This window comes from Callospermophilus lateralis, chromosome 2, assembly GCF_048772815.1.
Source record: "Callospermophilus lateralis isolate mCalLat2 chromosome 2, mCalLat2.hap1, whole genome shotgun sequence".
Classification (NCBI taxonomy): domain Eukaryota; kingdom Metazoa; phylum Chordata; class Mammalia; order Rodentia; family Sciuridae; genus Callospermophilus; species Callospermophilus lateralis.
This window is the reverse complement of record NC_135306.1, coordinates 48,831,369-48,846,115: the sequence shown is the minus strand read 5'-3', so window position 1 is coordinate 48,846,115 and position 14,747 is coordinate 48,831,369. Positions and strand designations below refer to the sequence as shown.

General features: G+C 36.2%; 1 protein-coding gene across 4 annotated transcripts in view; it reads left to right on the top strand.

Moving 5' to 3' along the window:
* Focad (focadhesin) overlaps positions 1-14,747 on the top strand; it is a 282,028-nt gene that overhangs the window by 67,451 nt on the left and 199,830 nt on the right. For all 4 annotated transcript variants that reach the window (XM_076843402.2, XM_076843401.2, XM_077108651.1 and 1 more), the window contains 3 exons: positions 1,730-1,831; positions 9,511-9,715; positions 12,911-13,117. In XM_076843402.2, the coding sequence (XP_076699517.2) occupies positions 1,730-1,831; positions 9,511-9,715; positions 12,911-13,117 (514 nt within the window). The remainder of the gene's footprint in view (positions 1-1,729; positions 1,832-9,510; positions 9,716-12,910; positions 13,118-14,747) is intronic.

The window sequence follows — 14,747 nt, the reverse complement described above, 5'->3', positions numbered from 1 at the left end:
ATAGGTTTAATTTCCAAGGGATTTGGGATTTAGATGATATAATTTTGATATAATTTTTGAATGTAAAAAGTTGCTTGGAGTCATCCCTCAGCTATGTGGTAAGCTGGCAGTAAGAAATAACCTGCCTTTTAGCCAGCAGGAGTCTGCCACCATGTGAAGTGAGTAGGTGAAAAAGAAGGTGAGCTTGAGAAGAAAATAGGTGTTATAATATCCAGAAATTGTCTAGTAGTATCAGAGACATGTTTAACATGAATGTTTTTATGTCATTGCCATACTTGTATTTTGATTTTGATTCTTTTTAAAAAAAAACCATTGTTTTTCTGCCCTAGATCTTGGTCTGTAGTGGTTTTTACTAGCAGCGAATCTCAACCTTGGCAACACATTAAAATTATCAGTGGCGTTTTTAACAATTGCTTATGCATGAACTCTATTCCTAGCAACTCCAAGATAACTGTGAACTGGGCACTGGTGTTAAGAGCTTCACAGCTAATCTAACTGCTTTCTAGTAGTACATCAGAATTTCTTGGAGAAGTGCTTATTGAGTTTGAGCTGGGTCCCAAGAATTTGCATTTCTAAATTCCCAGGTGATACCGATGTTGCTGGTAAAGCCCAAACAGTCTGACAACCACCAAGAAGGCAGTTCTAAAAAATAATGTGAGTGCTGGAGGTATAGCTCACTGGTAGAGTGTTTGTTCAGCATGTGCAGGCCCTGAGTTTGATTCCCAGCATGGCAGATAAACAAATAAATAAAACAATAAAAACTGATGGTCTATTTTTTTAAAAATAATTGCTGAGGATTTATTTATGGCTTAAATACTGAGTTTAGAGAATAGCATTATGTATATAGTTCCTTCTGTGTTTAAAACATCCACATTTCTGTATTGTTTAGATTTTTTTTTTTTGCAACGAACTTTTAGGTTTTATTAAAATCATTGAATAGAAAAATCAATAAAGCTTTATATAATGTTTCATAGTTTGAAGAACTGATAATTCATAATTCTAGGGCTTTTTTAACTATTTAAAATGACTTGTGGTTGTGCTTTTTTCTTTTTTAGCTTCAGTTTTTGAGTGTCAGATTTCAGATCTTATGTTTAATCTTGTCGTTTTGGTATCTTAATGGAAATAGCCCAAGGAAGTGGATTTATCTGCATTCAACAGCAATTGTGAGCATTTTTGGCTTGGATAGTTTATTGTTTGAGATAGGAGGAGGAATATTTGCTTTTTTCTTAAATACGCTAGGGGACACGGAACCATGAAGCAAGGAGAAGGCAGTAAGATTGAACTGAGAAGGAAAGTTAGTGTTTACAAAGTGGGCTAATGTTAGAGGAAAATGGAACCTTCCAGGCTTGAAAAGAAAGTAGAAGGAGGAGAAGGAGGTAATCTGTGATCTCCAAGAATGAAGGAATCAAGGGGTGGTTTTGAGAGAAGCACTGGATTCAGGAGCTTGGTCAAAATCAAAGCTATTAAATCACACAGTCTGTTCTCAAATTTGGGTTTCTGAGATTCCATGTCCGTTTCATTTTCTTTTTTGCAAAACGGATAAAAGGGGGGAAAAAGTTACTTCTAATGAATCAACTTTGCAACTAATGCGGCATTTGATGGTTTTGTGACAGGAATCCTGGAAAAGAAGTCTCTAGATGGTGTTGGCTTTTTTTGCTGCTATATTTGGATATTGCAACTGTGCAGTCCTGAAATGACAGCTTCCAACGTGACTTTCTTTGTTTTTCAGAACTCGTCCTCAGCCTTTGATCACTGTGCTTGAACACAGACCTGATTGCTGGCCAGTGCTTTTGCAGCAGCTGACAGCTTTTTTCCAGCAATGCCCTGAAAGGTAAGGTAAAACAGAATAAATGAGGGAGAAGGAATGGAATATGCTGATTTTTAGAGCTAGAGGTCTTTTTTTTTTTTTTTTTTTTAAAGCTATAATGACTATAATGTTTTCTCTTGAACAAAAGAAATGTCCTAGAACTGGTTGTACTTTCCTTTTCTTTTTAAGAGTAAGAGAGGAAAAAAAATCTGCCAGATTTGTTAGTTGTTGAAATATTTAATATAAGAAAAACTGTTATTGAAGTAGGTAAATACTAGTTAGTGGTTAGGAAAATTGACTGGAAATTAGTCAACGGCTACACAATACTATAGGAGACGGTTTCTTCCCCTGGAAATAGGTTAGTGAGTTAGTCTATTAGAAAACTGCCCATTGGGATCAAGTAATTCTGCCAAGTGGGATCAGATGGCCACCTGATGTGCAAGTTAGCTTAGTATCCCTAGGCTTTCTGCTGGTCCTCAGGGACATTCCCCTTTCTTTTCAGCACATGGCCCTGATCCTAGCCCTCACCGCCTCTTGCTGTGGCTTTTGCCACTTGTCCCTAACTGTTGTCTCTATCTTCAATCCCATCTTCCTCACATCCATATCTGAACATCTATCACAACGTTTTTCTGTATCATTTCTTGACTGTGGTTTTCAAACTGCCCTTCTCGTGTATGGGCTAAGTAGGGGAGTGCCCCTGCCCCTTTCATTCTATATTTACAGGATTTACTTCTTGATGCCTTAGGAAGCTTTCTACTGAAAAAAGCAAAAAAAAAAAAAAATATATATATATATATATTTTTTTTTTTGCTTTCTGCAAGCTTGAAACTCCTGAACTACAGAATAAAATCGAATATGTCATACTAGGCTCTGTTTATTACATGTTCTCATCAATTTTATTTTCTCTTATAGTTCATCTCAGATTTATGCTTCAGCAGAACACTGACTTGCTCTTGGTTCTACATTGGAAGCTGTGCTTTTGCTTGTAATCCACCTTACTCTCTTGACTCTTACCCTACTCTCTAACTACCTTCTCCATTTAAAATCTCTGTTTCATTCTCTGCCTAGTCTGACTTTGACTACTGCAAGCTGGATTGGATATTTCTTGTGTACTCTTGTAATTGTGATTTCCATTGTCATCACACTTGCCACCTTATCTTTGTTACTTTCCTCTGTTAGCTGTGAAACCTTCTTGAGGACAGGAACTGTTTCATTATTCTTAGTATTCATAATGCCTAGTACATTTCTAGCTGCATTATAAATATTGAATTTCTATAAATGAGGCCCATGAATTTCAGGGCCTGGGTAGTGTGTTGTAGTGTGTCTGACATACTTAGTACTTTCACACAGGTGTGATAAGACACTATTATCCTGGGTAATGCCCGAGTTACCTTCACCACACCAGCTACATTCATATATATATATATATATTTGCTCTTGAAGCTTTTATAGCATCCTATAAATACAGTTTCTTAGAACACTATTTCTGAGTCCATAATTTCAATTTCAGATGGGATTTCTAGGAAGGATGTACTGCTGCAGGAAGTTTTAAAGAGATACAGGTAATCTTGTATTTTATTCATTTGGGGCTGCTATAACCAAATGCCATAGACTTGGTGGCTTATAAACAGCAAACACAGTTCTGGAGGCTGAGAAATTCAAGATCAGGGTGCTGACAGATTTGATGTCTGTGAGGTCTGCTTTCTGGTTCTCAGGGGTCTGTCATTTTACTTTGTCCCCACAAGGTGGAAAGAGCCAGGAACATCTCTTAAGTCTGTTTTGTAAGAATGCAGATCCCATCCCAAATGACTTAATCCCCTTGCAAAAGTGCCCTAATACTACCACTAGGGGTTTAGGATTTCAATATATGAATTTTGGGTAGGACACAAATATTCAGTTGATAACTATACTCAATTGCCAGTGAGAGAAACTGAATGCATTAGCTCAAAATGACATTATCCTTTTTTTTTCTTCACCTAGGTCAGATATTAATATTTTCTAAGTTGGCCATTGTGCAACTTTGTCAAAGATAAACAAACCCCTCAAATTTAGAAGCACATTTGTTTAGTGAAATTTCTTTTTGTTGCTAAATAAAGTGGTGCTTATGAAAGATGCTGCTGCTATCAAGTTTGTTAAATTAAGGTGGTTTTTAGGGTAATTCTTACAATGCATTTCCTTTCTAATGCTTTAGTCAGCGAATAGTACATTTACTGTTTGGTTATTTGCATCTCCAGGGAATATTGTGTTGGAACTGGGAAGTAGTTATGCTAATGAAATTTGTTCAGATATCCATAAGGAAAAAGCATTGTTAGTTGACTTTGTTTTATTTATTGATAAGTTTCTATTGGCTCATTTCTTTTACTTACATTCCCAAGTGTTGGTAATCAATTGGAAGTTATAGATGACTGAAATTACTCTTTGCAAATAAATATAAATTGCCCCATTTCTACTTTTGCATGCTGGGGTTATTCTTTGAAGAATGAAATTTATAATTCTGGTTGCATTTTTCAGTGAACTCTTAGTTTTCTGAGGTTTGATTTCTGCTTCCCATCCCACAATCAGTTAACTTTAAGTTGTTGTTTAGAAGGTGATACAGGTAGGTTGTAATTGAATAAGAATATGAGTAGAGTGATTCAAACTATGGGAAGGAGACAAAATGTTGTGAAGATTGATAGCCTGAATTCTAGATCATTCTGTGTTAACAATTATTGACCCAGCTAGCTAGCTAGCTATTTGTTTATTTTTAATAGTGTTTAGATGGGTGTTCTGAAATGTCAGTATATCTTCATGCTAGGATTTTATTATTATTATTATTATTTTTTGTACCAGGAATTGAACCCAGAGGCAACATTCCCAGCCCATTTTTATATTTTGAGATAGGGTCTCACTAAGTTGCTCAGGGGCTTGCTAAGTTGCTGAAGCTGGCTTTGAACTTGCAGTTCTCCTGCTTCAGCTTCTTGAGCCGCTAGATTTGCAGGTGTGAGCCAGTGTACCCACATTCATGCTGGACTTTTGGGGGAATTAAGTTTTGCATTCATTTATTGAAGGCCTTTATTGTTAAAATCTTTCTTTCACCTTTAAGGGACTGAGAATTATGTAAAGCAACAATGATATCATGGAATTTGGGCCTGGGTACTTTAAGGTTATTTAGTCCAATACATAATTTTTTGGATGAGGTAAGTTGGGAGAACAACATGGGATGACTTGCTTAGGGTTGGGAGATGAGTTGGTGGAGTTGAGTCTAATGCTTCAGGGTTTTATTTTTTTTTGACTCTTATTCTAGGTTTTCTTTTACTACATTTCCTTTAGTGGTGAACAGAAATAGAAGATTCATGTAGATTTGAGATGCATCATGGTTCACATTTTAAACATTCTTAAATCACTTGGGGACTATAGGTTTTTTTTTTTTTATTACTTTCCCTTTTCTCTTTAAGTCTTGGCAATTTCATATCTCATTGAAGTGATAGTTAATCATCAGATACCACACAGAAAATGCAGAATACAAAATCAGAACAGATTAAGCTAAGGAAATTTTAAATAGTGCATTGTCCTTAAGGAAGAGCGACATCATGGTCCCATTGATGTCAAATCACAATGACATCTTGGAAATATATATTTTTATATGAACACTGTATTTCCTCCTCAGTATTTCAAAGTAGAAAAAAAACATTAAGTTATCTGTGGATGCCATTGACACCTGGAGAGTGTTTATTCTTTGGGGAATACTATATTAAAGATGGGGAAGCAATGTTTCTCTAATCTTTTTTCGAAACTGATCTTCATATTCCAATCCAGGTTTTCATATGATATCATCTGACTCCTTCATTTATGAAGCTTGTTTTTTTCCTAAAAAAAATTTTTTTTGTAGTTGTGTATAGGCAGCATGCCTTTATTTTATTTATTTTGTGTGGTGCTAAGGCTAGAATCTAGTGCCTCACACATACTAGGCAAGTGTTCTACCACTGAGCTACAGCCTCAGCCCCTAGTTTTTCATTTTTGTGAAGTGAATGGTGTGATAAATGTTTTTGTAATAATTATGAACTCAAAAAGTCTTTTCGTTTTATAGATTAAGTATTTGTGAAATAATAATAAAAATTCTCCAGACTGTGAGATCCATGAGAATAGGGAGTTTATCTAATTTTTTTTTTTTGCTTTTTTTTCCCTAGCACATAGATGAAGTATACTGTAGGTGGTCCGTGCATTTTGCCAAGTGAACAAATTAATGAATAAAAATTATTGATTTGGTAAATTTAAAATATCTATTAATGATGTTGTGAAATCATGTTGCTGTGAAATGTATGGTATTATATAATTATGTTGTCAAGAATAATTTGAATGCCATTTCTTCCCTGAAGTAATTACATTCTTTTGTCAGTTTTCCCTTATTGTCCTCTAGTTCAAGAACATTACTGATTGTCCCTGTTAGACCATATGCTTCTTAGGAATAGATAATGACCAGTTTAACTTTGTATCTTACCTAATAATTTATTATGCATAATACAGAAAACATTAAAATTATATTTAATCAAAGCATGCTAATTGGAAAACTACTGTATAACTTAGTGTAATTGAATTAACTAATTAATTGCATATCACTTTGAAGACCATATATATATATATACATATATATGTATATATATAGTTATTGGTTATATAGCAATAAATAAGAATCCATGGTCCATGCCCTTATTTGGCTAACAGTTTGTTACAGGATATTGATATTAAATACCTAAAGATGATAAAGTCATTGTGCAATGGAAGTACATAATGGGGACCTGGGGCTGGGGATATATAGAGAGCTCTGTCAGTAGAGTGCTTGCCTTGCATGCACAAGGCCCTGGGTTCAATCTCCAGAAACAACAACAAAAAAATCATAATGGGGACCTGACCAAGACCGTCTGTCAGAAAAGGGCCTCGGCAAGTCACTATAAAACAGAACTGAAGGGTGATAGAAATTAGCCAGGGTGTGTGTTGGGGGAAGAATAGGAGGAAAGTGAGAATGTTATAGGGAGAGGGAAGAACAAGGCAGAAAAGCCCAGACAGCTTGATTGAAGATTTGAATATATATATTGTATAATGAGTTCAATGGGGAGCAAAGAAATGAAGGTGGAAAGATAAGCAGAAGTCAGATTATAGAGGGATTGTGAATTGGGCTAAATATTGGGCATACTATTTTAATTTAATGACATAATTAGATTTTTATTTTTGAAGGTCATTCTCACATATGAATTAGGAATTATTGGGATACAATAAGATCTAAATAGATAGGAAAGATATGTAAAAAGGTATGTAGAGTCTCCCTCTTTTGAGTGGGAAATGTTTAAAGGGAGAATTTTGGCAATTACTTCATTCTCCCTCTCAGTTTCTGTATCTGTGTGAGGGGGTAATGTTTTTATTTTATAGGGTTGTGGTAAAGATTAAATGAATATAAAGACTTAAAGTGCAATAATTTGCACATCATAAATGTTCACGATTACAGCAACACTTCCAACCCCTGCTTATCCTCAATGGGGATGGTATTTGAAGACTGTTGGTGGATACCTGAAACTGTGCCTAGTACTGAAGCCTGTATATACACTATGTTTTCCCCTATCCGGTATTCATTTTGTATTACAATACTAAAATACCTGAGGCTGGATAACTGTAAAGAGGTTTATTAACTCAAAGTTCTGAAGGTTCAAGAGCATGGTATTGGTTTCTGCTAGGCTCTGTGAAAGGCTTCATGAAGGATAGTGACATGATGACAGGAGCAGGTGAGAGAAAAAGCTCATTTTTACATAGGAAGCCAGAAAGGGATTCAGGCAACAGGCTCAGGCTTTTATAATAACTTGTTGATAACTAACTCTGGGGTTCCATGAGAACTACCTTCCTCTCTTCTGAAGGCAGTATCTCCAGTGGCCTAAGGGCATTTCACTAGATTTCACCTCTTAAAGGTCCCACCATCTCTATACCACTGAACTGAGGACCCAGCCTCCAACACATGAGTCCTTGGAGGACAAACCACATCATAGCAACATATGTACCTATGCTAAAATTTAATGTATAAATTAGGTATGCAGTGTGGGTTTAACAAGAACCTAGCTGGTCAGGGTGGCATGTTTCTGTAGCCCCTGCTACTTAGGAGACTGAGGCAGGAGGATTGTTTGAGCTTTAGGAGTTCAAGTTCAGCCTAGGTAACATAACAAGAAACTCTTCAGTTAAAGAGAAAATAAAGATTAAAATATTAGCAATAATAAATTTACTATGGATCTTAGCAAATGCAGCATATGATTTTCCCCTCTTTATTAAAGGAAGCACTTTATGACTTGTTTACATATCTAAATTGCTAGCATCACTACTCTTGTGTTTTGTTACCATTATTAAGTAAAGATCATCAACACACAAGCATTGAGATACACGAGCAGTTGACCTGATAGCTGAGATAACTATTAAGTGACTAATAGTGAATGTCATATGCAACATGTACATGCTGAATAAAGGATGATTCATGTCCTGGGAGGAACAGAGTGGGATAGTATGAAATATTGTCCGGCTACTCAGAGCACTGTGTGGTTTCCAACTTATGAGTTGTTTCTAGAATTTTCCATTTAATATTTTCAGACTGGTTGAGGGTAACTGGAACTTCAGAAAGCAAATTTGTAGATAAGTACTGTAAATGTTAGCTGTCATCGAAATCATTTTAGGATGGTTGTATGGATATATTTTATGTAGATCCTCACTTGCAGAGTTTTCCCAAAACCACATGCCTCTTTTTTTTTTTTTTTTAGTTTTTTTGGTGGACACAACATCTTTATTTTATTTTTATGTGGTGCTGAGGATCGAACCCAGCGCCCCGTGCATGCCAGGCGTGCATGCCATGCTATGTTCACTAAATTCATGGAAATATAAATCGGCCACATCCCCAGCCCACTACATGCCTCTTATTATTATCTTTTTTTTTTTTTTGGCCATTGTGACCAAAAGATCTGACAAGAAAAATTTTGGAGGAGGAAATGTTTATTTGGGGTTTACTCTTTGAGTCCATAAACTGCCAGCTCCACTGCTCTGGGCCCAAGGTGAGGCAGAACATCATAGCAGAGAAAAGCAACTCAGGATGTGACAATCAGGAAGGAAAGAGAGAGAGTGTGCATGCATGACAGTCCCCTACTCACTAGGGATGAAATATACACCCCAGAGGCATGCCCTGAGTGACCCACCCTGTCCAGCCATGCCCACCTCCCTACAGGTACTACCCACTTAATCCATTCAAGCAGATGAATGTATTGACTAAGTTAAGGCTGTCACAGTCCAATCATTTCACCTATTTTCTTGCATTGTCTAAACACATCAGCTTTGGGGGAACATCTCATATCTAAACCATAATAGTCATACTGGAGAGTAGATCCTCACATTTATAATATTAAAAATTTCTCAGATGATTCTATTGTTCACAAAAATTGATCCTGGAGATGTAGCTACAATTCTAATGTGCAAAACAGATTCCTATTTCTGGGCAACTGCCTCATGGCCTTCCAGTCTTGTCATTTCCCTCAGTGAGCAAAGGACTGTTTGGCATAGATCTAATTAGGTCATAGTGGAATGAAAGACGAAAAATTACACTTACTGGCTTCGTAGTTTGATATATCATGAACTATAAATTGATATATGCCAGTATTCTTATAGTGTATTTAACTCACATGGCTACTGCATTACATAATTTGCAGGTCACAAGTTTCATGTGTCCAAATAATGGCACCATTTCTGAGGTATCTATATTGTGAACCATCCCAGTCACAAGAATATGCTAAACTCCGACTAGCCCTGCTAAAAGTCTTACTTCAACCCCGGGTTCTGTGTGATGAGGCACAGCCATCAATATTGGAACAACAGATACTTCAGCTATGTTGTGACATGATTCCATGTTTGCAGGTAAGGTCTTCCTTCTTCTTTCCCTAATGTAGTATCAGTACTAGCAAGTGTTGACTAGTATTATCAATGTGTAAAGTAGTTGTAGATCCTATGTGATTTGGTAAACTTGGAGACAATCCTGGTTCTAGAAATGCTTGCACTCTTTTGCAGAAGATGGAAGAACCATATCTACATTTAATGTTAACATATGCTATGTTCACTAAATTCATGGAAATATAAATCGGCACAGTCTCTCTTGGTATTAGTAGGAATGGAAACTTTATTTAAGAAAGACTTATCCAGAAAAAGATTTTGAGTTGAGTTTCTCTTGTGCTAGACACTAGGAGAGGTACAAGAAAATGAAAAAACAAAAACAAAAACAAAAACCTTTGTGCAAGTTTACAGAAAAGTTGAGTCTTCGGGATGGATACAACTCTAAGGATGCAAATCTTGACCAACTGAGTGCTAGATTCCAGTGTCCACCTTTCCTCTTATGGTATATGTGGTGGCCCTGATGGATGCTGCTCTTGAAAAATCCACTGTATAATGAATGAATGAATGAATGAATGAATGAATGAAGACAAGTATACAAATTCTTATAATTGAAAGTAAGTGATTGAAAGGTGTTCATAGGGTGTGGATAAAATGTTGAGGGAGTTCATGGGAGAGAGAAATTTGAGCTGTTACTATAAGAGCAGATTTTAAATAATTATAGTTGCCAGTGTGTTGTGATTTTAGTGTAGGAATTCATTTATCAGGCTGCCCCATCCCGTAATCGAGGTTAGCCCTTTGCCTGGAATCAGAGCACCATGCTGCTCCGATGGAGGGAATCTGTGAATGTATTTCAAAATGATCACTTGAGGTCACAGATAACCTGATTTAAGTTTGTGTTAGCAAGGAGTGACTAGACTGCATCTTTCCTTTGTGACTCATAAATAGGCTTTTCTTGTAATCAAGGCAGAGAAAAGTTAATTAAAATGAATTCTCCTGTGGCTTTTTGTAAAGCCTTTTTTTTTTTTTCCTTATGTGCAGACAATAAAGCATTGTATAGGCAGAATGTCCTGAACTAGGGTACATCCCCTCCTCCCACCATGCCTACATTATCTTGTTCTGTGCTTTTTGGTAAATGTTCATCTTCATCTTCATGAAAAGCTTAAATACTGGTAGAAATGAGCTCTTTCAAATATTTCTGGGAATATTTGGCTTGCTAATGTAATTGAGATACATGTAAGGAGAAAGGAAGCATCATTTGGAACTAGTGACATAATTTTCATCACTGAACAAATAGCTTTATTATAAAAAAAAATGAGAGAAAGAAGGGGCTTTATAGCTAGCAAAATCCAGTTCCTCACTCATTACAATTATTTCTGATTTTTCTTAAAAGATGACCATCTCATGACTGATTGGATATTATAGTGACAAACATGCTATTTTGTAAGGCACCGCCCCCCCCTTTTAAGCAAGTTCTTCTTTGACCTTTATTAAAAAACAAAAACAAAAACTTAACCATTAGTCTCTGTTGTTCTCCATAATAGACAAAATAAGCTTTTTTAAAAAGACCATCTGCATCCTATCTTTTTTTCTTCTCTTCCTTTTTCCCTTCCTCCCTTCCTCCCTTCTCTCTTGTCTTCATTACTTCACTTTGTCATGTGAAATGGTTTCCAGACTTTTCATTCTCCTTTGCCATTAATTCTCTAGTTTATTGGTGCTCAGAATGTGCCACTGTGAAATATGCTCAGAGCAGAATACTGTGCTGTAGGTACGATCCAACCCATATGCAGTGGGGTGGAGTCACATTTAAATTGACTTTTTTAACAAATAGCCATGCCATCCTTTGAGAATGTGGTCAGTGAACCTCCTATTTATTTTTCTTCTCATAACAATTACTCTTCTGTTTTATATTTGTGGAATTGTCCTTTTAATTTTTATTGTGACTCTTGTCATCACATATTATCTGTGATCTATTTCTACATAATTTTGATGTAATGTTCTATCTTTAAGAATTTTGATAATGCTCAAGACTGGGAGGGCCTTTAATGCTAATTTGCTGAGGTTTTCTTCTGAATATTTTTTTGAATTATGGGACGTTCCAAATGTGCACAAAAAAGGCACTCAAGAAAATGTACTATCAAATAAACATTAGGCTTTCTATTAAATCCATCTCTTTCCTTAGTGATCCTTGAACTTTTCTACTCTGCAAAAAATAAAGTCCCTGAAAATAAAGAAAGATGCTCAAAATTATCTACTGGAATATATATATATATATATATATATATATATATATTTTTTTTTTTTTTTAATAACAATATTTTCTGCCATTTTTTCTTTTGATCTTTTACTATCTATTTTTCATTTTTGCTAGGCACTAATTTTTATGTGTGTGTCTAACTTACAGCAATTTGGGGTTGTATTGGTGGTAACCGCTAGTCAAAGGTATAGCTGGTCCACTGTAGGCTTTCCTCTTGATGAAGTTAACAGACACAAGGATCCTGATTGAAGCAGATGGTTCATTGTTTGTAATTTCTGGGAAATGCCAGTGTGTCTGTGAGCAGGACACATCTTTAATACCAACTCCAAAATTTTGTTCAGAGCATCTGGGTTTTAATTGAATTGGTATTTTCAAGAGTACCCAAGTCTTTCTTATCTAATACATTAGCCTGTTGAGAAGACATCCTATCATTTAAATATGGTCTTTTATTACAACTTCCCAATATGGACATGATGCTCTTGGCTACGGTTGTTTGAGCTAATATCTTGCAGATGTAGGGCTTACTAGTGCATTAGAATGAAATGCTCATCCTTACCCCCAGGTCTCTGTGTTGGAACTGTAGAAGGAGACTTTACTTAAGAGAATTCAAAACCAGCTTTTAATTTCCCTCAACATTTTTTCACCACTCCCCTTGACACTCAAGTAATTTGTCTTAAGACATCTGCACTCAGAGAAGCTAGAAAAATGAATGAAAAGAATTCGTGCCAGGCAGCAATAACAAAAACAGTAGCAAATTGTATTTTAGTTAGTGGCAAAAGGAGGGGGGACAGTGTTGTGTGTTTTAACACTGATTGAGTTATTTCACTTACTTCATCTCCTTTATGTCTTCATAGGTTTAGAGAAAACTATTTTGTTAAAAATTTCTTGCGTGGCTTTAACATCATCCTGTGTGATGTGTTTATTATTTTAATGATATATGTGTTATATGTAATATCTTTCATAAGCAGATAAAAGATCTGATACAGACAACAGAAGTGATGCTGTTTATTGAGGAATTATATTTAAGTCTTTTGCGTCATCCTGTTTTCTGGAAAATTCAGCTGAGCCAGTTGACACTGCAGTTGCTGTGTATCTGTGAAGTCAGCTTAAAGATAACCGGGGAATGCTCATCTTTAATTCATCTTTTAGACCACAGTGTTGAACTTCTGAAGGAGGTAAGAATAGCAAGAAAATATAATGTGTCAGTTATCACTTAAGTGGGTTATGGTGCTCATTTAGTTTATTGCATAGTAGAGGTGATTTGATCTAATGTAATTAGATCATACTAATGTACTACTATTTTTTATAAAACGAATCATTAAATACTCTTTGGAGCATTAGTGAAGGATCTGCTGTTGTGATATTTATTTATTTATTCATATATTGAAAATCGCTATTGGACAAACCCTATGAAATACATAGTTAAAAAACACATTTTGTGACCTCAATGGACTTACAAGCATGTAAATAACTATTTTAGTACCATAGGATAAATGTTTTTAGGGGAGTATATTTATAGAGCACTGGGAGCACAGTTTAAGGGAAGTAAGGCATGGACTGAGATTTGAAGACTGAAGAGGAGTTAAGTACAATCCAGAGGTTGGGAAGGGCATTCCAGCTGGGAAATCAGCATGTGCTTAAACACAGAGGCCTGAGAGAGCATGCAGGCGTGACCTCTTCAGCAAACAAGTGCATTGATTTGAGGATTATTGAAGGATTAAGGTGAGGAAGATAAAGTTGGGCCCTCTCCTATGACACACAGATGAGTTTTCGTTTTATCTTTCAGGTAATGGCATGCTACTGAGGACCTTTCATCAGAGAGGCACCTTCATTTTTTGTATGTGGAAGATCATTCTAGTGGGACAGTTGGGAGCATTTTAGATAGAGAATACTAACAGGGCAGGAAGTAAGGCAGCTGTCTTAGGACAAAATACGACAGACTGGGTGACTTAAACAATAGAAACTTATTTCTCACAGTTTTGGGGGCTAGGAAGCCTACAATCAGGGTGGTGGCCAATTAGGTCCCTTGAGAGTGCTCTCTTCCTCATTTGCAGATGGCTGTCTATTCTCAGGGTCCTCACATGTTGATATGGGTTATGAGCTCTCTGTTTTCTCTTCTTATGGAGACACTAGTCCTATTGGATTAGGGATCCATCATTATCAACTCATTAAATCATATCTGCCTCCTTACTCCAAATAATATTTACTTTAGGGGCTGGGGTCTCAACATCAATTTTGAGGGGATGTAATTCAGCCCATAGCAAAGATCAAATTAGGGTATGGAACAGGGAAAGAGAACCATGAAGAGGATATGGTAAGGCTTTGTGGTTGATTAGATGGTTAGAAAGAAGGCCTTTGATAGAGTGACAGCCTTCTATTTTGGGCTTCTGGATGAAGCCATTCACTTTGAGAAATGGAAGCAAATGTTGGAGGGAAGACAATTAATTTGTTTTAGACATGCCTGGTTTGAAGTGTGCATGGATCATGGGTTGTTGATATATTGTTTGAAATCCACAATAGAGGCCTAGGCTAAAGGTATAGATTTGTAGACATCTACTGTGGGGAGGGCTTGGGACGGAACTCCAGGGTTGTTGATATTTGAAGTGTACTGATAAAGGGGAGTCAGAGAAAGTAGGACTAGAATTGTAAGATAAGCAGAAGAAACAGATGTCATGAAAATCAAGGGAAGGAATATCTCTGTCAGGGGAGAATGGTCAACAGCATTATGTGTAATGAAGAGGTGATAATATCCAAGGGACATAAAGTATTCTGAGAATGCAGCAAATAAAAATACGACAGACTGGG